Source organism: Delphinapterus leucas, chromosome 9 (genome assembly GCF_059928025.1).
Source record: "Delphinapterus leucas isolate spDelLeu-1000000601 "Yukka" chromosome 9, BTC_Dleu_Yukka2, whole genome shotgun sequence".
NCBI lineage: Eukaryota > Metazoa > Chordata > Mammalia > Artiodactyla > Monodontidae > Delphinapterus > Delphinapterus leucas.
In genome coordinates, this window is record NC_143137.1 from 80,573,665 (window position 1) to 80,596,951 (window position 23,287).

At 38.8% G+C, this 23,287-nt stretch overlaps 1 protein-coding gene across 1 annotated transcript in view; it reads left to right on the top strand.

Moving 5' to 3' along the window:
* The first annotated feature begins 1,201 nt into the window (after positions 1-1,201).
* The window catches only part of CACNA2D1 (calcium voltage-gated channel auxiliary subunit alpha2delta 1), a 514,071-nt gene continuing 491,985 nt past the window's right edge, over positions 1,202-23,287 (top strand). Inside the window, exon 1 of the mRNA XM_022554402.3 lies at positions 1,202-1,730. Within this exon, the coding sequence (XP_022410110.1) occupies positions 1,636-1,730 (95 nt within the window). The 5' untranslated portion in view covers positions 1,202-1,635. The remainder of the gene's footprint in view (positions 1,731-23,287) is intronic.

Below are 23,287 nucleotides of genomic sequence, written 5' to 3' on the forward strand. Positions count from 1 at the left end.
CCTCCCCATAATGACACCTTTTACGCATATGCAAGATGTCTTTTTTTTTTTTTCATCAGGAATGGTGTCAAAAGTGCTCTAATATACTACTACAAGGGGCTTAAGAATTTAAGATGTTCAAGGAAACCTTTCCACCCGGTACAGCAGCGCCTTCCTGAAGGAGGCCTGTGTGGTCGGGAGAAGAGGCCTAACCCAAGACCCTTCTGTTTTTTTCCTACGAGAAGGCCCGGGCACACCTGCCACTGCTTCTCCTGGGGATGGAGGTGAAACTGGTCCGCAGACTTCTACTCTCTAGCTCTCTCTCCCTCTCTTAATTCCTCCTCCATATTTCAGGGGCATTTTGCAAATTGCCACCTGTTCCTGTTGCTTACCCTTTTAATGCCCTCACCGGGACAAGGTGAACTCATCCTGTAGCAACACTGTCAAGGCAGGGCAGCCCACCGGCCAGACCAGGGCATTCGGGACTTTTTGGAGGTAGTTACAAAGCCTTTGTCACGGCACTATGCTCCCTGGGTGTAGAATTCGTCCCTTCACCCCTGTCCTACCCCACGGCAGGGCAAGGAGGATTTTACAGCATCAGGTCCTTCTCTGACTGTCCTCAGCCCGGATCCCGAGGCTCTGTCTTGCCAGGGAAGCGGTACCTGGGCGTGGGGCCGCCGCCACAACTGGCACTCAGCCACGCCGGAGGCTCTAGCCTTTGGCACTCCCGGGCAAATAAACAGTGCCACCTATTAGGGAGTCAAAAGTGGTGCTTTAAAATGCAAATACAAACCCCTCCTACATTTGTTGTCAAATCACTTCTCCATGATTCCTAGGCAGGCGGTGGATTCTGCGTCTGGGAGAAGGGCCGGGGGAACGCTGCCTGCCTGGGCAAAAATAACCCCCAAAGCCACGAGCCAAGTGCTCGGCCGGAGCCCCTGCAGCCTGTGGATACCCTGCGGGCGGCTGGCGGTCCCCGGGGAGCCCCGCTGGGCCGGCTCCGCTCCGCCTCCGCGCGCCGGGCGGCTGGGGCAAGCCGGCGCCGACTTTGGGAGTTCCTGTCTCCCTTGTATGGAGGGCTGCTCCGGCCCGTCTCCGCCCGACTGCTCTGACGCCCAGCCCTCCCGCTGCCCACCCCCAGCCGCCTCCCTCCGACTTGCCCAGAGAAGCCAGACGGAGCCTTTCTCTCTCTCTCTCTCTCTCTCTCTCTGCCACAAGTCTCTCCGCCTGCCATTCCCCCATTCCTGCAGCCACCCCACCCCTCCCCAGTGCCGTCACCCCTTCTCCGCCCCCGCCTTCTCTACGGCAATCGCGGGAATAAATCAAGGAGGAAACCGAGAGGGAGCGAGAGCGCGAGCGCCGGCGGGCTTGCCCAGGTCTGTTTCCAAAGTCGCCCTTGATGGCGGCGGCGGCGAGGCAGCCGCGGCGCAGAGCAGCCGACGCGCGCTAGTGGGTCCGCCCGCCGCCGCCCCTTCCCCCGCGCCGGGCTTCGCCCCTGCAGCCCCCGGCGCGAGCCCGCGTCCGGGTCCCGGCCCTGGGCGCGCCGGCCCTCAGACGCCCGCGGTCTGGGCTGACCGTGCTCCTTCTCCCGTGGTTTCCAGCACCGGTCCTTCCCCAGGCTGGGAAGGGAGGCGAGATTGATCTTCGATAGCGAAGATGGCTGCTGGCTGCCTGCTGGCCTTGACTCTGACACTTTTCCAATCTTTGCTGATCGGCCCCTCATCTGAGGAGCCGTTTCCTTCGGCCGTCACGTAAGTGCCCGGGCAGGGCGGGGAGTGCGGGCCGAGGGGTGCAGCGGAAGCCCGGCGTGGGCTCCATTCCCGAGTTGAGGGGCTTCTCTGCCCGTGGGGGTGGGCAGTGAGCCGGACTTCGTTCTGGAGAGGCTGAGCGGGAGGTGCGCGCTGCTCGCCGCCGGAATGCGCACCGAGCCCGCGTCTTGGGAGCCTCGGCGGGGCCGGGCTGTTCTGGGGAACGTCCGCCAACAACTCGCGGTGCCTCAGCCCATCTCTAAAAGGATTCCTCGGACTTAAAAGAGTTTAGGTGTACTGTGGGAAAAGTTTACAGCCAGATACCCGCTCTCATCAAACCCAGTCCTATAAAAAGTTGTGTTTGGGTTGGGTATTTTGCACATAGGTAATTGCAGGCTGGCCAGGGTAGCGTGGACTTTTCCCGCACTTTCCCCGCACTTGGCCTCTGGGATGCTCACTAATTGCTGTGGTATCCAAACTCGTTTGGATCCCAAATTACTGGGCGCGCTCGACAGCCTTCCTGACGAGAGGAGTGCTCGCTTCACGCAGTAGAGGTGCTGTCCACCCCAGGGACTCGCAGGTACCGGGACCGTGCCACCCAACCTCCCTCACCCTCTATTTGAAACATTTAAGTGCCGTAGGACACACGGTTCCTGCTCTTAGAATGAACAGGACCTATTCTTTGGGGGAGGGACTGAGTGTTTCCAGTCTCCTGCAATTTTCTCTTATTTTTACCATTTCTAAAATAGCTTAAAAAAACCTCGCTGCTGTTCTGGAAATAGAGTGTTTGAAGGTAGCTGTATAGTTACAGGGCAGGAAGGGAATGAAAAATAATAATTCCCTTTTAGCCTGGAAAAAAGACAAAGTCAGTGGCACATATAAATATACACATATTTTTAAATGCGCGGAATAGCCTATCAGGCATTCTGGGAAAGCATTTTTTTTTTTTTTTGGTTCTTGAAGCTACTTTAAAGCCTCAAAGAGTAGGTAATCGGAAGTGGATGAGTCACTTTAATGAATTTTACATAACAAAAACAAAGCCCAAGGTAGCCTTCCCGGTATTTTTGCTATTGGGAATTATTTGCTGTCCTTTGTTGGCCGAGTGCTGAATACTGGAGTTTGTGGTGGATACTAACCGTGAATCTTTACCAGTTGAAATCCTGCAGCTATTATTTAAGGTTCAGCTTAAAGTATTTATTACATTAGGTGTCAGTGCAAGAATCTGAAGGATGCACGTTCTAACCCGGCTAAGGGGAATGTCTAATATTTTTGTCATTGATTTACAGTCATGTACATTTTAGATAATCTTCCATAAAAATGATTGCAGATCCTTTTTGTTATGAAGCACGAGGCTAAATGCCATCTGTAGATCTTCCTGTAATTGGCAGGATGTTCCAAGCGGATATTTTGAAACATGAAAAGAGTAAGAATTACACCGAAGATGCTTCAAAATTATTCACTCTTATTAAGAAATTACACTTCTATATATTTGTTTCTTTAGTCTCTTTGTAGCTTGGCCTGTAAAGCTAGAACTCAAGTGAGTCGCTTGCATTTTGTGTCAAAGAAGTGATGCTTTAAAGCAGTCAGTGTGTTCAGGTTACACATTTTTGAAGTGTTATTTTTTTTTTTTTTTTTTTTTGAAGTGTTATTTTTAACTGACAATTTACCAATATTTCTCTCATTTGGAGGGAATGCTTCATCACACCATTGGGGAAAACTATGACTTTTTAAGATACTACAAAATACAACCTTTTATTCCTGAACAGACCATGCTAAAATATTAATAAAAGAATCCTTGTTGTAAGAAGGACATCTGCAATAAATGTTTTCCTAAAATTAAAATAGCTCAATTTTCATGGTCAGAAATTCACTAAAGACAAGAAAGAAAATAAATAGTGGGCAAAAATAGGACTTAGGAAGCCACAGTTTCTTTTCTTTGAAATGATTTGAAATTTATTTTTTAACAATGAAAATTTAAGATATTTTCAAATAATATGAAACACTAATTATTTTGTAAAAAAGAGCTTAATAAAAGATTTTGTAGAGCTAAGTCAGTCTCTTTTAGGAAATATTGGCAATGTTTTTGTAAGGCTTATGCACCTTTATTTTTTTGAAAAGTTAGTAACCTGAGGAAAGGAGAAATGAGAGTTGACATTTGTACTTCATGTTGTATTTCTGAGTAAACTTTATGAAATTAAAAAAAATACAGCATTAATTTTACTAAGATGTGGTGCTGTTTACTTTTCTTGCAAGAAAAGAGTTGATGCAGAGAATTTATCAGGATAAATCTCAAATCTTTGGGAAAAATTCCAAGTTCATTAAAAACTCAGTACAAAGATTATAGTGTCACTAAAGGCAAATTATTGTGCTTCTATATATACATTTCTCTGGAAATCATTAGTAAATTCTTTTGGTTTTTTGATCATTTTATTTTTTCCAGAAAAAGTAATATAAGAAGTTTTTATCATCAGAAGAGGAAGAATATGCCATCAACACAGTATAAAATTCATTATGCACTCATGGGAGTGGGACCTGAATTAGAATTAGTAATACAAAGGTTTTTGTTTTTGTTTTTTAGAATGTTCACAATAATATTAAGGGGTTAAGTAGTATTGTAATAAAACATAAATACCATTCTAAATATTTTTTTTAATTTTCTCTGGTTTAACATACATTCTCATGTAGCATATTCTGAATTAAAATAGTAGTTAAACTGTTCTAAGAGGTAACACTAAAAAAACTGGTTTTTTTTTTCCGAAGGAAGGAATTTTGATACAATTCTTTTGCTAGGTTAGGTTTTTCTTTTGGCAGTGATTGTTTCAATAAGGTGTGAAACGTGAATATGCCATCTGGTAGCAGCCACCTAGTGCATATTGGTTTGTATATGAGTGGAAAGTACATCATTTTCATGTTATAGTATGCACATGTTATATTGATAGTTTAAAATGTAGTTTTCTAAAGGGAATTCTCCCTTGCTTTAGAAATAATTTTTTGGCACATATGTGAAAACACTTCTATTTTAAAACTCAGGATAATAAGTATGGTAGCCAGTATTGTAATGTTAATTTAAATCGGTTGCTCCTAATTTTAGAATCTATTTACAAATCCAGTTTTTAAAAAAAGCACATAGTTATAACTACTATTCATATTAAACTTTTATCTCAGTCGTATCAAAATGCCAATCAGTCCAGAATAATTGGCTGTGAGCCCTTTGGTATATGGGAATTTTAATATATTTAAACTATATAATGGGATAAATATATTAGTAAGAATTACTGGTATCTGTAGGAAATAAGCATAAAATCTCATAAAAGAATAGTACTTTGGGGTTTGACTGCTTAGGATATAAATATTTTTCTATTATTAGACAAATTTACATATAAAGTCTACAGAAAATAAATTCTGTGTCATAACTTTGGAATGGATATCTTTTTCATATGTTAGAAGTGATATAATTATTCTCATTCACATACAACATAGAGAAGGAAATGTGCCTTATGATAAAATATGAGATACAGTATTAAATGTGAAATAATACCTAAAAACAATGAACATTAATAAATCCTTTTCTCAGATCTTTGATTAGTTTTCATCAGCTTAACCACATGACAACATTTATTATTCCACAGGTGTACATTTAAAATATGCAACAGTAGATATATTCTTCCAGACAAGTAGTAACATGATATTAAATTTAGTAATGTTTATACATGGTTATATGGGTAGCTGTTTGGATAGGCATTTGAATGAGCATTAGGCAGACTGAAATGGATACAGTCTAAAAAAACATTTTTGGGAAGGTACAAGAATCTAAGCTTATGGTTTATAAAAGGAAATAAAATGTGCCTTTTTTATTTTCCTATGGCTTTCACCAATTTAATTTTAATTTAATAAATACATATAAAATCAGATTCTATCGCAAGTTGTTCATTTTGAAAATAGGTAAAAACTTTACCACTCTCTTTCTTCAAAGAGACCTTGCTTTGTAGACGCCTTTCCAGTACTTCTCCAACATTGATAAAAATAACATCATAAAATCCTCTTCCTTCTAGGGTTTACCCATGGTGATGTTTTGCAGAAACATAAATAACACGTGGAAATTATGTATTCAAATTGACTGTTTACATTTAGAAGTATATAGTCATAAGAAATGACAATGCATTTAGGAATTTAAAAACTAATACCAAAAAACATGCCCATAACAAACTGTATTATTTAAATTATTGTGTTCTCTGGAGTATTTCTATATTCAACACGTGCACAGAAATTTCTCTTCTTCTTATTTTTCAATACAGATGCAAATATTCAAGAAAGTAATCTGTTCTTCTGAATTCACATCTTGTACCTAATATGTGTCGTCAAACTACTTATAACCTAAAAAATGGGGATTGAAATGGTTAAAGTGAAATATTTTAGACATATTGTCCAGTTTGTTGATTTCTTTCAGTGTCTTCCATGTGTGGACATAATCAACTCTGATATGAGCATACTTAGATAGAAGTTTGGAAAAAAAAATCAGAATTTGTTTCAGTATTTCTGAAGAGTAACATTTTTTTTTTTTTTTTTTTGCGGTACACGGGCTTCTCACTGTCGTGGCCTCTCCCGTTGCGGAGCACAGGCTCCGGACACACAGGCCCAGCGGCCATGGCTCACGGGCCCAGCCGCTCCGCGGCACGTGGGATCTTCCCGGACCGGGGCACGAACCCGCGTCCCCCGCATCGGCAGGCGGACTCCCAACCACTGCGCCACCAGGGAAGCCCAGAGTAACATTTTATTGTTATTAAAGTGACAGCCTTCCATCATTTGTAATAAAAGAGATGTCTATCCTAGTAGTTCAAAAAGTATGTAAGCTGCTTACCATGGGGAATGACCTCTGTTCTGTTACATTTATTGCACACTTACCTAAGGCATATGGTATGTATCAGGCACTGTGTCACACTGTGTGAGCGAGTCTTTCTTTTCCTGGACTATTTATGCATAGTACCACAACTGTTCCCTAAGCTTTCATATGGTTGCTTTCCAATAAACTTGGAACTGCACCGAGATAGTCAACCATGTAGCTTACACATGGTTCATGTTTTCTTCTGTGTGCACAAAACCTGGAAATTATTGTGTCATATTGTTTACAGAGTTTAAGGAAAAATAGTGATTGACTTCAGTGTTAATTGAGATGAAATTGATAGCACTTTGTGAAAAATATTGTATTTACCACCTTTTCCTTGAGGGTCCAAAATATGTTAACATTGCATCATTATATAATTTGTCTAGTTTATCTTACTGTAGTATTCTATTTAATAGATAATATTTTATGTGTCTGTGTCTTTCTCTATGTATATATATGTGTACACACGTATTTATTTTTAAACTTCTTCAGGTGTTTTGCTAGGGTAGAAGAACCTGAGTAAGGTAAGGTTGTTGACAAAGGTGCATGCTGAAAGCTCTCTGCCAATCCACAACTGTTTATGGGGAGTAAATCTCATTCAGAATATTTTTATAACACCAGCATTTAAGAATAATTTTTTAAAGAGAATCAGATGAGCTATTGAAACTGTTCAGGTCCTGTTGGACAAGTTATTAACATAATTGATGAGTAACAACAGAAACGTGGTTCTAAAGATAGGCTTGCAGTCTGTTAAGCAAAACAAATAAGAGGAAGGGACTATTGCACTTGAAGTGTTGGGCTCTTATTAAAAGGTCTTTGCATACTAAGCAGTTTTATTTCTGCCATTTAATTATGGGATACTTTGAAATTTTTAAGAATTAAACATTTGACGTACCATGTTTTAGGATTCAGGGATAGAACTTGCACAGGTTTTAAAATTTTGTTTGTAAAACCTAAACTTTTAGGTTTTTCTTTCTTATAGGCTTTATCTTATTTGTGGTAGTTCAGTTCCACTGCTCCTTTAAAATTTGCCATTTATATAGATTCTAACAAGATTATAAACAAGGAAAAGATTGACATTGTGGCCTCAACAAACTGGCACACTTTTATAGTTAATTTCAATAATACAGAATCAGGCTGTTATATATGAAGCAATATTTAAAGTTCTCTTTGAATATGAATGTGGGATATTTCTGGCTAAATGTTATTTTAACATTTGCTTCTGCTGGTTTTTTTTTTTTTTTAACCATATGCTTCTGCTGGATTAAAAAAATTCACATACATTTTAAATTCTATATCATAAATGGAAGAACAACTTAAACTAGTAATGATGGCAGTGGAAAATAATGGTGTTGTCCATTTAAAATGGTTCAGATTTGGGGATAATCCTACTGTTTATCTGAAGTTCTTGAGTAATTAAAAATTTATTACAGTAGTCTCCTGGCAAATTTTGAAAAATAATTCCTGAATTCTTTTATTCAAATACTTAATTACTAATTCTTCTCTTTCTCTTTCTTACACACACACACACACACACACACAGACAGACACAGACAAACTTACTATTCACCATAGTTTATTATTATTTGTACATAACATCAAGTCAAATGGAGAAAAAGTTTTGGTTTGTTTTCCATCAGGTTACCTGTGACCAGACCTCAGTTTTGGGTCCTGTGCACTTAAATCTTCACTCACTGTGTCGGGGATCTCTTACTACTAGATTTTTCTCTCTATAGGGAAATTGTTGAGGGATTTTGATGCATAGATAAATCTGTAATACATTATCAACACTTTCACCAAAATTGTTAAACGGCCTAGACTGTTGTTCCTTTGACATTTGCCCACATACTTGTGTGGATAATTGGGGAAAGAGTGAAGCGAGCTGTTGAGTTTGTCCTCTGTCAGGCTATATAAAGGGATGGTTAGACATTAATGATGTTTCATTTTGAGGATCAGAGGAGGAATGGCTCAGTAAAATAAATGAGCTTACGCACACTGGGAAAATCTGTTTAAAAAAAATAATCAAGAGGTGTTGTGGTGGTGGGACTTCCCTGGTGGCGCAGTGGTTAAGAATCCACCTGGCAGTGCAGGGGACACGGGTTCGAGCCCTGGTCGGGGAAGATCCCACATGCTGCGGAGCAACTAAGCCCGTGCACCACAGCTACTGAGCCTGCGCTCTAGAGCCCAAGTGCCACAGCTACTGAAGCCCGCACGCCTAGAGCTCGTGCTCGGCAACAAGAGAAGCCACTGCAATGACGAGCCTGCACACCGCAACAAAGACCCAACGTAGCCAAAAATAAACAAATAAATAAATTTATTAAAAAAAAAGAGGCGTTATGGTGGAGATGCTGTGAGGAATGATGCATGTGTAAGTGGAGCAGAGGAGCCCTCAGATTTGCAAGGTGCAAAGTTACATTAAAGATGCTAAAGGTTGGCAGTTAGTTATTTTGTTTTGCTTTACTTTATTTTCTTCTTTTTTCCCATTTTCCATGTGAGCTCGATTATCCTGGAAATACTGTTTACTGCACATTGTTTTTAGAGACCTAAATATTCATATATGGAAATTCACCTTAGAAACCAAAGACAGTAAAATGGTCTAGAGCTCAAAAAATAGAAACAATTAAGCGTTCTTATTTTTTATATAACTCTGGGAAAATGGTTCATTGGATAAGAAATATTAGTACCTGGGAAAATGGTTCATTAGATAAGAAATATTAGTATAACACTTTATTAAAAGCTTAAATGCTAATAATCAAGAAAGAAATTCCATTAGTAAATTCCATCCCTTAGATTATAAGAAATGAAATAGCTTGCAGGTTCTAGGCTACTAGGTAGTATACTGAAGACTATTTAGACCTCTAAGTACATAGTACCTCTTACTTTTTAAAAATAGTTTTGATTTATGCTCTTTTAATGTCTCCCGTTTCAAAGATTTTTAGCATCAAATGTAATTTAATTCAATGATTAGTGCAATTATTATTATTCAGAGCAAATTATGTAGTGCACTGAACTACATGCTGAGAATCCACATTGAGGAAGAGAGTCCCCAAGGAAGACATTCCCAACTCCAGGCTGATTGTGAAGCAGTGGAATCTGACAGAGCGTGATCAAGAAAAAGCACATAACGTGGTGAAGAAATACGCCCGGGCTGTTTCATGTCAGGCATAGGACTCCTGGGTGGGAAGAGATGTTGATGGGACTGAATCGTGAGTCTGAGTCTAGGTGATACGATTTTTGCATCAAAACTTTCTTCCTACGTGACCCAAAGGGGAGTCAGGCATTGTTCACAACACATGGACATTTGTGGTAGCCCAGCTCTGGGTACTCAAATTTGGCTTTCATCCTAAGACTTTTATTTAATTAAAAATAAAATTAATAGGTTTTGAATCATAGTATGTAGAAAATGGATTAAGAGACAGTATTCTAAGCAGGGACAATGGGAGCAGTTAGTAGACTCTTGCAGCATCCCAGAGTGAGAGATGCCCATTGTCTAAAGAGAATAGTGGCAGTGGGAAAGCAAAGCAGGGATGAAACATATTGTAGAGGTAAATATTCAGGTGCTATTGGTTATGGGATTGGGGGAATCAGGAAGAGAGAAGTGTTGGAGATGGCTCCAGGCTCTTTAACAGGTAGATCATGTTATACTGAACTTCCTAGACTAGACACAGAGGAGGAATAGCAAGTTGGTGGTGGGGTGAAAGTAACATGCTCGCTGTTGGACATTTTGAGTTTGTGGTGTCTCTATAGATGACTATTGGGCCATTGGAAATATGTATCTGAAGCAGATTTGGAGGCGAATTGAGTAACTTTGAAGCCAGAAAATGGGTCCATTCATTCATTTAGCAAATATCTATTTGGTATCTATTATGATAGGCACTGTGAGTTTCAAAAGAAGAGTCTTGATCCTTCATATTGCAGAGAGATAGGATAAGATGAGCCCTTTAAGGAAATCACGAGGTTGTTGCTGATGTGACAGTTTCAGTAGAATGTTTTGGATGCAAGCATGGTTTCCTTGCCTTGAAGAGTTGGTAGCAGGTGAGAATATGAAGGCAGCAAGTGCAGATTGTTCTTTAAAGGAACTTGACAGTGTGAGGAAAGGGAGAGAGTAGCAAGTTCAGAAGAAGATAGTGTAAGGGATTTGGCGTTCTTTTGTTTTGCTTAGAGAATAGGAGTTATAATAGGCCATTTGGGATCGCAGGTAGTAGAAAACCATAGGACTGTCTTGAACCAAAAAGGGAAATATTTTTCAGTGATAGTTGGAGCTGGATGGTCGGTCATGGGAGTCAAGGTGAAGGATGTGCCAACACCTACAGAAAGGGGTGGAGCTTTTATTAGGATCGTCTCTTGCTCTAGCCTCTGGTTTTCTTTTGTTTGACTCCTTATTCTTCTCTGTCCTCACAAACGGACTTTATCTGCTTCCTGACCCTCATGTTGTTGAATGCCTGTGAGGGTTTACATTTTCCCTGTTGAAGCTTTCAAACAGTTTGAGACCAGAATCCTAGTCCAAAACACAGCCTCCTAAAGAAAGATATGTTGGTAATTTGAATATGGACCAGATGACCATCTGTAGCTCATTCATTTGAGACCAGGAGATGGGATTTGGAAAAAGGATTTTGGTTGCCTAAGCTTGGGTCACTTCTCATACCCTGGTCCAATCTCATTAAGAGGTATTGCACTGCAACAGGCCAGTTGCTAGTACCATGGATAGAGGAAGAAGCAATTCTTAGAAAAAGGTTCCTGGGGGGCAGGGGAGGTTGTAGAGGCAACTAAATAAGTGTTAACAGAGGGGAGATTTGAGCATATCAGAGAGAGAAGCCCAAATGGCAGAGAGATGAAAGGGATGGAAGAGGCCATGATTGATGGGTGAACCGAGGCAGCTGAGGAAGGGATCAAGACGAAAAACAGTGTCTTACAAAGTAACTTTTGAAATATGAAACAGCCTTGAGAATTAAAGCAGATGGTTGGAATGTAGGATAGATACACTTTTAATTTACTGGGAGATGTTTTTGGAGGAATGTTCCAAGTTATATATTCCATGCTCAAGAAGGAATGACATGATTCAGAAATGTAATAAATGCACATTAGTAATGTTCACATTTTGAGATGTACAGACCAGAGTTTTTCTTTATTTGGTAGTAAGTAACAAGGCTCTAGTACATCACTATATTTCCTTTGGACACAGCAACGTTTGGTTCTCTTTTGTCTTTCTCTTTTCTTTCCTTTTTTAAAATAGAGATTGGCATCTTGAAGACCCATGTAGTTTTGCAAAATGTCATTAGATTTAATAAGTGTATGTGCTTATGATAGAAAGATGTTACAGGAGTATCAAGCAAAAGAAAACAAAGAACAAATAATTCTTGATTTTGGCAATTTAGCCTGAATCACTTATTAATTTTTTGGCAGATAGGGGTGACTTATGGCCCTACTTTGTCCGTGCTTCTCCCCGCCGCCCCCCACCTGCCCAAACCCCATGTCCATTCTTTAGCAGAGGGCAGAAAGTTGAATTGAAACAGATCCTTGTAAAAAAACCCAAACAGTATAATGAATTTGATAAGACAACAAACCACTGACAAATATTCCTGCAAAGCATGTCCCTGGTCAACCCTTACAGAGGCATCTCAGGTCTCCTGAAGGTCTGAAAATCACTGGCAGCTGCCATCACAGCAGTTCCCTGAGTTTCCAAGATGACTGAATGAACGGTTAGGATTGCAAATGCCGGCGGATCTAAGAATCAGTCTTGATCTCATTGGTCCCAGTGCAGTGTGGAAAAACCACCCTTGTGGTCTGTAACAAGAGATGAGGAGAGTTAGGGTGGCTATTTATTTCCATTTTGTGAGTGCTCTTTTTTCTCTTCCATAGCTATTCACAGTTTGCTTGAGCTAATTTTGATGTCTGGACGCTAATAATTACAGCTCTCTTTCAATTATTGTTATATTGCTTTCTAACATATTTGAGCTCCTGAATGTGAGGCACTGTGAATTAATACTCTGCATGTTTTTTAATCCATCCAACCTTTAAGTCAGTCCCTTAAGATAAGTATTATCCCTGTTTTATAGATGAGGAAGGTTAAGTTTTGAGTATGAAGGACTTTTCTGAGTTTTTTTTAGGAAAAAATTTGACCCCAAGCAGCTTGATTCTAGAGTCCTACACTTAGCTGCTGTACTTTGCTGCCCTTACATGGCAGGAGCCTGGATTTCTTTGCACCCATTATCTTACCTGCTCCAGTTGTGGCTGGCTGCATATTCTAGCAATGCGGCCAAGAGGGTAAAGGAGTCAGTGTAAAGTAGAGCAGACTTAACACTAAGTCCAACTTCTCCATCTGCAGAACAAGGGTAATATTGACCTAATCCTGAATCACAGTATTATATCATGGGGATCAAGTGAATGGATGCATGGGGAATCTTGAAGGACTGTTTAATGGCCTGGCTTTATTATTTGTACCACGTGTGATTTTTCTGTCTTCAAGGGATCATGAATTGATGACTGAGGGTTAGTGAGCTAGATTACTGTGCTAACGTATCATTTGGTCTGTTGTTTTCTTTCAGAAAAACCTGAAATGAATGGGAAAAGGGATGCTTATTAGCAGGCCTTAAAAATGTTTCTTCTTAAAAAGTTGTGTAGCCTTTAATCATAAAGAGGAAATGAAAAGAGATGCAGTGGACTAGAGTGAGTGAAGTGTTCTGTCTCTAGGTTCAGGACGCAACCTATATCTTAAAAGGGACCACGAAGCAAACAGGACCACAAAGGATTTGATGTGCTTCGTCTTGACATTTCAGCCAGCACCTGTTGTATGAGATCTGTGCCACAGGAGATTGAGTCTATTTTTAAAAGTCACAACTTTGCCACTGATAACCTCTCATTGTCAAAGATGGAAGTTTTCAGCTTCAAGACAGAATATTTGAAAGTGAATAAAGCTAGCTATCCACGATGTTTACAGAAATGATTTCAGACAACCCTGCAAATTGAGCGAGCACAGAATAGTAAAATTGAGACCAGTTGCATTTTTAGTAAGGAACACAGAAGTCAGAAAAAAAATCTGCCAAGAGCATACTGAAAAAGGCCAATTTTCGTTTGACTCATCCACTTGATGATTAGTTACACTCATTGAACCCCACTCCTTCACTTTATAATATAAATGGAGTTTAGCCTTTCACAAACACTGTTCTCTTATTGGTAGAAATAAAACGGTTAAATGGAATTTCTGCTGCACATTTTTAATTGATTCGTGGAGGGAAGAGATGTTTTAGATGAAACTTTACATTAATACCAATGATTAACGAGTACAACTTGATGATAACCATTGAAGCAGCAAGTTTTCAAGTGCCAGGAACCTGCCTTTTTATGGCAGTCATTTTGACATTTGTTACAGAAAGGAATGTAAAATTCTTATGACGTCTGTCACTTTAAAAATACCAACCCTTCTTTGCCATAACATTACATTAGAATTGACTTAAACTTGCATCTGTGAAAATGTTAGGAGAGACAAACAAATGGGCCATGTGAAGCCTCAGGAGGATGGGCACAATGGGGTGTGTGCAGATTGCTCTAAATTAAACGTGTAGAATGCTTGGTTGTTTCTCAAAACACCTGATTTTCCTGTCGATATAAATGTAGAAAACCGAATTAATTTTCATGAGGTGAAATTTTATTGTGCATGTGTAGCTCAGTTCCCAGGGGGTTTGATACATGGTATTAAGGTTGGCTGGTGAGTAATTGTTTAAAATTTATATTAATACTCGATGGTGATAAATAAACATAGGGGAATGGCAACTCATCACAGTGCAAACCATGCCTGATAATTAGATGAGGTCATTCATCTCCTTAAATTATCAGAGGTGACACAACCTGTCTGTGTGGTGTCTAAAAGCCAGCTGAGTCCCTGGGTGTAAATGACCGTGACAGAGGGGCAGTTTGAGGGTTGCAAGCTTTGGATTTGGTCCTACCCCTTCTGTTGTTTTCCATAAGTGAAGTAGATTTGCCCCGAGAGTCTGCTTTTATAATATACACAGGGATCTAAAACCTGAGTTTAATAGGCTGCTCAGTATTTGTTTTTCAATTTTATTTTTTATGTTTCTGTACCCCTGCCTTAATTACAAGCAAACACATTATTTATATATATATATATAAAACTGTATAACTATAACTAAATATATGTGTGTGTATGTATATATATACACATATACACAAACACGTAATGTATGAATATTAGATGTTGGTTCCATGCTGAGTGTCAGTGAAGCTGCGTTCCTGTAGGTGACTATCGAGTACTTCTAAATTCTAAAAAGTGACCATTTATGGTGTGGTTGCAGCCTTTCCAAGTTTTGTCATCTGAACCACAGAACACAGATAATGGTTTGAGTGACGATTTTTTCAGTTCTCTGAAAAACGGTTCATGGCTAGTACCATTCTAGAGGCATAGAGGAGAACTTAATAATGGATGGTTTTGAACATTAGGGCTTAATTCCCTCTTGGAATTTGCCTGGTTGGTTAATAATGTGGGTTCAAAGCTCAGTTCTACCATTTATTAGCTGGGTAACTTGAACAAGTTAACTCTTTCATTGCTAAAACTTCATCAGGTTGTTGTGAGAATTAAGAATGTTAATTCATACGAAGCACGGCACATGGAAAGTACTGGATAAATATAATTTGATTAGAAGCAGGAGAATTTGGTGCAGTCAGGTGACTTGAGTTCCGGTTTGCCTCCACCACTAACTAGGTGTGGGACCTAGCTAGGTAACATCTTGTGAGGAACAATTCCTGGCTTTAGCACCTTCTATAATTGCTCACCGCCCAACCGTTTCCTAACAACTAGGTCTTAGTTGTCATGTGTCTGTTGAGCATAAACGAGATGGTTCTTGGTACCTGAGTACTCCACTGCCTTTGAGGATGCCTCTGAAAAGGTCCCACCCCCAGCCCTCACATATTAGTCTTCTCTCTCACAATCTTTCTGAAAGCAAAAGTGCTAAAGTTCGATGTTTTCCTACCTTTTTAATACTCTGTGCTCTCCCCAGTTGTACTCAAGCATCATATGGTACCAGACTCCTTTCTTAGTCTGTTTGAAGAGCCCGTTAAGAAATATATAAGGAAGTCAGTGACCTTGCATTCTTGTGTGCAGAGAAATAATGTTAGTGGCCTGTTGTCATGTGAGATCTTGATTCTGTGAAATAGGCCCTAGATGTTCTCATCTGACAGTATATTTCTAGCACTTGTTGCAAACTGTCTGAAAATGGTAACTTTTAAATATCAGCATATAATAGTGATACTTGTGTAACATAGAATGGTGCTTTCTTTTTCTTTTAAGATGAGCAAAAAACACATAATCCTATCTTACCCAAGGAATAAATGAATATTATGAAGTGTTTTTAGAAGAGTATAAATCAATTATATTGTACTGTTTAGAATACTTTTTCAAGGAGAATTAATATTAGGGCTCATTATGCATCTTTTTTAAAAAATTTATTTGTTTTATTTATTTATTGTTGGCTGCATTGGGTCTTTTTTGCTGTGTGTGGGCTTTCTCTAGTTGCGGCAAGCGGGGGCTACTCTTCATTGTGGTGCTCTGGCTTCTCGTTGCGGTGGCTTCTCTTGTTGCGGAGCTCAGGCTCTAGGTGCACGGGCTTCAGTAGTTGTGGCACACAGGCTCAGTAGTTGTGGCTCACGGGCTCTAGAGCGCAGGCTCAGTAGCTGTGGTGCACAGGCTTAGTTACTCTGCAGCATGTGGGATCTTCCCGGACCAGGGCTTGAACCCATGACCCCTGCATTGGCAGGTGGATTCTTAACCACTGCGCCACCAGGGAAGCCCTCATTATGCATCTTAAAGTTTGGAAGAGGTGTGTGTGCAGAATCACATTAAGTATGGCCTTTCCTTCTGCCCAGTTAATTAGTTTTCCTCCTAGTAAGGTAATTCCTAAATGAGAGAAGTTAGAGAAACAGCTAAATCCTTAAGATTTATGCAAAAAAGATGTGGATCAGACTAAATGAAAGAGATTGAAGACTGACCGTGATCACTGGTTTAAAGTACAGTGAATGAAACAAATGAGACAGAATCTTCATAAGTGCATCTTATATGAAGACTGAGAGAGAAAATGAATTTAGAATTCAGTAATCTAGACTCACTTATTTTAGTTTGGTGTTTTCTACACTGTGTAATGTATTGCCACAAACCCAGTTGTTTCAAACAATGGACATTTCTTTTCTCACAGTTGCCACAGTCATGAGTCCAGCCAGGGCTTCGCTGGTTCCTTTCCTCAAAATCTCATAAGGTTGCAGTGAGGTGTTGACTGGCCTGTGTTCCTTTCCAGGGCTACTTTTCTGCTCCTCTTTCAAGCTTTGGTGGTTGTGGACACTTACTTGTGGTTGTAGGACTACCTCCCCTTTCCTGTTTGTTCTCAGCTCCTAAAGGCCCCTCACTCCCTTCCCACATGGCCCTCTCAAAGGTCTTCTCACAACATGGCAGTTTACTCTTTCAAGGCCAGCGGGAAGATCTCTCTTTTCAGAAAGGGGGCCCAGTCCCTCTTTTAAGGACCTTCAATTAGTTAAGTTAGACCATCTGCGATAATCTTTCCTTTGATTAACTCAGAATCAAGTGATTTGGGATCTTACTTACATCTACAGAATCCCTTCACCTTAGTCATATAACAGAACAGTCATGGGAGTGACAACTCTTCCTGACCCCAGCTCCCAGCCCCCCTCCAGTAGAGTAGATGATGCATGGGAGCCATCTTAGAATTCTTCCTCCCTTGGGTTTTATTATTAGACAACCATCCTAAAGACACCAACAACTAGAAAATGGGAATACTCACTCCTTTTGACTTTAGATGTTCACAAACTTTGGAGATCCTTGGAAGCAGTCAGATGACTATCTTCCTTTTTGCCTCAGGCAAAGTGTGATTTGCCACATTGGTGCCGATCCATCCTGTCAGGAGTCAGGAAAGTAAATCCCAAAAGTTCATTAACTACTTATTACTAGTGTTGTCATAATTAGTTAGCTGAACGTTCCCCCCTCTACAAAGAAAAGAATTCTCTGTGGTATGGTTTAAGCCAGTTTACACAATTGTTGTTAATAAATATGTAGAAAAATTGTAAGACAGTTCTTTTGAAATGTAAAGGATTAAGTTAACTCTAAATTAAGGTGTATACTTCGTGAAATCTTGGGTCTCTCCTTAAATTGTGTGCATTTCCCTGCCTGTATAAACTAGTGATTCTGTAAAATCCTAACCAGCATCTGTTTTTGCTTATATGTATCTTTCTGGACTGGTCATGTTCTCTGGCTAATGCTCCAGTTATAAAGTATTAATGCAGGAATGTTCATATGTAACTGAAAGCATCCGTATGTGATTTCTCCTCTTCACTGACTGGATTTTGGTGAATAGTTATGATATGACTTCTGCTTTTCAAAGCAGATGCTTTGAAAGATGCTTCTTCACAATACCTTAAGTACTGGGTACTCAGTAAGTTTACCTAAAAAAGGCCCCTCTTTTCTTGCATACAGGTGCTCCCTTGCTCTGCACTATGCATACCTAGTCATTTCATTTTGGAAGTACAGCTGATTCTCTGATTTGTTCAGGATTTATCTTGTTATACCTCTAGCACTAATTAATTTGCTAACACCAGGGGATTCTGGCCAGAGTAATTATCTATCTATTTCAGTGCTTTTCACACTAACTGTCCTAAAGGAACAGAGTTTACTTTTTGTAAATTTAATATTCATTGCAAATGTATATTTTTGTAGAATACTACAATGAAAATCAGTTAGTAGAAAAATGAAATTAAAAAAGATATGAACCTTTGTTTTTAAATAATTAGATTCAATAGTCATAACATTACTTCTTCAAACTGTTATAATGTGTCTAAACACCCTCCATTTCTGTGCTTTCCTTGAGCTAGATTTGCAGAGCATAATCTGAGTATCTCTAGTTTAATTGATTTGGCTGTTTAAGGTAACTAAATGACTGTTTTCAGTTTAAAGTGGCATGTAAAAAAACCTAAAATTGAAGATTTTCACATTGAATGAATTTTTTAAATGATGTGTCCCACTTTAATGCTTGCCTTTTATTTTGGCTATTAGATAGCTATGACTTTTTTCATCAAAGTAATCATAATAATTTGGCTCAAAAGGAGCTGCCGATTTCACATCATTAAATGCTGTAGTTCCTTACTGGAATTTTATGTTCTTCACAAGCAAATTTATTTGACTTTTAATGTACTCTCTTTAGAACATTTACTATTTGCAATGGGTCCAAGCATTTGCTGTCAGCAAAGCAAATATTTTGGTACTGTAATAAAGTTAAAGGCTGCATACCCTTTTTAGGACCAGTTCAATAAATCAGGACTCATGTGAAGGTAGCCATTATTCCCTTTTGATGGATTATGGGATTACTTGGATGTATTCAAGAAACAGATGGATACAAAATTTTTACTCCACAAAAATTTTATGTCCCAGTATCAAGATGAAAACACCATAAAACATTCCTGGGGCAGGTTGAGGTTTTTGTTTTTGTTTTTTTCCCCCACTTTGTTTTTTTAAAAATTATCTGTATAAGACGTACTTGGTCTACGAGGCAGAGGCTTTGTAAAAATCTCCACCTATATCTCAGATCTCAGAGTGTCTGCCAAAGTATAAAAGTATAAACTTTCTCACTGTATTGAAACACATCCAGAATCAAACATAACGATTCTTGCAAAAGGCAATTAAAAGATTTTTTCAAAGAATGGAATGTGCCATTTACCTTCGGTTCAAATGTTCACTTAGTAAGTAGTGTGAATTGCAGAACTTTTTCATTTTGTAGAGTCCACTTTCTCCTTCAGCATCTGTTCACTTTGAAGTTGAAATGTATTAAAAAAAACTTGACTTTTTTGGACAAAGAATATTTTTATTTTCTGTTGGTTCGACGAGAGATTTTTCTGACCGTCTGTTGCCAAAGATGTTCTTAAATTGCATGTAGGATTTTACCTAACAAAACTGAGGCATATTAAATTATATCAATAGACTGGTACAACAAGATTATCTGCTCTTTATTTTATGCTTTTTCCATGCAGTACTTCTGAGTAATATCTGTCTATATACACTTATTCCTGAACGATTGTCTCATGGATTTTTATAGAGTTTTTCCAGACTGTTGAGATAAACTAGTTTCCTAAAAAATCAGAATTATATGTTTTAAGAATCTCTTGAAGGGTTCTAACTCTGTTCTTTAGCGGGTCACTTAAAACACACCAAATTAAATTAGATCTTTTGATAAAGATGCTGCATCTTCCAGCTAATAGGATGTCAGGTCAAGAACAATACCAATCTTAACAGTGCTAGACACACTCTTGATAAACTTCTCAGAACAGCTCTCCCTTTTAAGTGACTTTCAGGATAAGCTCACAAAAAATACCTTGTTGACAAATTTTCTTCTAACTTCATGGATTGTACATAGTAAAAATTATAGCTGTTTCTATGTCGTTTGAAGAAAGATTTCTTTAAGAAAGAGAATGTTCAGTTTAGCACATTACAAAGGCCATGATTCTAAGAAACCAGCTGAAATCTTACCAATGGAAATTATCCAACACCTTGGTACCCATTATAGTTAATTATTGCAATAAAATATTATTACATTTTATGTGCATATCATTTAAAATATCTTGGCAAGATGACCCTCATACATGAATATTTTAATGTAATTTAATATATTTGCAATTTGGCCAAAATTAGGGTGAGAATTTAGAGCCAGATGTCATTGTCTTATAAATGTCACATCTGAAAATAAAGTATTATCTTTTTTGTGAACAGCTTTGGTTAGGAGTTAGTTAGGCCTGTTTCTAGGAAACAGGAAAGGGAAACAGGAAGGGAAAATAAGGTTAAAGACTGTATGAAGTAAAATAGATAACTAATGAGAGCCTACTGTTGAGCACAGGGAACCCTGCTCAGTGATCTGTGGTGACCTAAATGGGAAGGAAATCTAGAAAAGAGTGGATATATTTATACGTATAACCGATTCACTTTACACAGCAAAAACTAACACAGCATTGTAAAGCAACTATACTCCAATAAAAATTAATTAAAAAAAAAGATCTCAGAGAGAAAAAAAAAGACTCTATGAAACAGGCAACCAAAACCTTGCTGCTTCGTGGAATTTTTTTTTTTTTTTTTTATCTGTGAGGTTATTCTATTGACCTTAGGTGGTCCGGAAATGCAAGTCTCTGCATGGTTCTTCCTCTTCCCTGAGCATCCCCAGTTTTTAATTAGATTGCGAATTAAGGCACACCCATGCATACATGATCTGATTAAATCTGAGCCAGCCCTATCTCCAGGTGAGTATCCCAGAATTGACATGGCATCATATTTAGTGGTATTAGAGGCAGTCACCAACTGTGGCTTTGTGTTCATCTCCCTCTCTTTCCCTATCCCTCTACCACTGTATTTACTCCCTTCCTGATGGAACAGGTATACACAAGCTCTTCCTTGGTTTTATGCTCCATCCATGATTTGAGACACCTCCCCACTTAAAAAAAAATTCAAAGGACCTCTCATTTCCTAAACCCTTAGATAAACAGAATCTTCCTAGAAATGTCATTTTAAAGAGAGTTTATTAGCACTGATAAATCCTGAATACGTAGACCATATAAATGCAAACCATAGTTTTCGAGAGGATTTTTCTGTAGTTCTGTTTAGACTTTGTGATTGCAGCTGCCAAACACTGTGTCAGAAGAAGAACATTTGGGCTTTCTTCTACTGAAAGTGTGTTCGCCAGTGTCTTGCCATAGAGTCCTGGAAAAAGTTGTGAAAGCATGATTTCTTGGGGTTTTCTATCTAACTTCAGATACTACCCCTTAGAACTCCTGATACTATTCTGAAGTCATCATTGAAGATAGTTATCAGTGGCACATAATAAAGTGGTGATAAGAAGCAGGACTTAGCCAGTATAGAACTATTCTGGATATATGTGGTATTTTATGATAATAAAGCAAGAGTGCTATTTTATAAAATTATGGATAGTGGGACACCAGTGTGGTAGATTAAGAGGGGAAGACGGTTGGATAAAAAAGACAAAGATGTTTTGAAGGACATGCACTTGAAGAAGTATAAAGGATAATTGAGTTACCATACTTCAAGAACTAAGTGATACAACCAATGTTAAATTGTGGCCTGATGTGGTTTTTTTTTTCCTGTTCTGATTTTTCTGTTTTATGTCATTCTGAATTGAAGGTTGAAAATCTGCTCCACGTTAAACATAATACAAATTTATCAAAGACAAGTACTCTGCAAAATTGTTGTTGTTTAAAATTTGGAAACAAGAACCTCAAAACACTTAAAGCATTTATTCTGTAAAGTATATCAGAGAGATATTCTGGCATTTTTTAAGAGAGAGCACTAGATTTCCTCTTTATATTCATTTAGGTACATTTCTGGAACCGTTTCTCATGCTTTTATCTTTCAGTGAGCATGGTTCTGTTTCTGGCCTTCATGATGTGGTGGGTTAAAAGCAGTGTTTTATAAAGAAAACAAAATCACGAGTTGGTTATGGGGTGAAAACTGGAAATTAAGAGGTTTTGGAATCCTCAATTAATATTACATGCAGTTCAGTTTTAATTCATTTATATTTCTTACCAATCTTGGTTTCTCCTAAATTCAGACACAGCATGATAAAGGCTAGACTGCTTAATTTTAATTTTATAGTATTTTTTAGCATTTCATAATAATTTTATAGTATTTGGGAGCAATTCAGAATTATAATTTTGACAAGTTAGAAAAATCAAATCAGAGAAACTTCACTGAAAATAACTGTTAAAGTCTATTAAAATGCACCTAGGAAAGATAATATCACCACATGGAATTTATAAAAAAACCCCACTAATTTCCCCACACAATCTAAGGCTGGGTTTCTCAAGCTGGCACTATTGGCATTTTGGACCAGACAGTTATTTGTGATGGGGGTCTGTCCTGCAGTTTGGTCTTTACCCTATTAGAGGCCAGTAGCAACTCCTTCCCAAGTCATGACGATAAAAAATATCTCCAGACATTGTTAGATGTCTGCTGGGGTACAAAATCGCTCCTGGTTGAGAACCACTGACCTAAATGGAATCAACATAATAAATTGGCCCCTGATATGTGTTCCTTTTGCCAGTGATATGTATTTCCGGTTCTCTCCCACAATGCTTACGTGGTGCTTGCATTTTGCTAACGTTTTGTCGCATCAGTGAGTTTTATTCATTAATCCGTGATAATAAGTGTGCTATTAAAAAGGGTAAGTTAGCTAGTTCAAAATATTTTCTAAATTAAGCTGTTAAATTTAGTGCTTGGTGAAGCAGGAAGTATAATTATTTAACATATAGTCAAATGTGCAGGGGTAAAATTCTCCTGTTCCTGGAGATCTCTGAATTTCCTGAAGGAAAATTTTGTAGTGAAACATGTCTTTAACAGAAGCATACTGGTGTCTGCTCTTTCCTGCTGGGTCTGGAGCGGAAATGAGACAATCTCTCCTGTCCTTGTGCACACTGGATAAAATGCTTTGTAGATAACAGAAATGCTGGATAGCTGCCAGGGTGGCCTGTGGGCAAACTAATTAACAGGGACACACACTCTTGATAGGGGTATTTGTTTCACCTGGGAAAGCTGCATAGTAAACTAATGAAGATTTTTCTGGGTTGAAAGTGCTCCATTTTTTTCAGGGGAGAACAATTAACAGAGACTCCA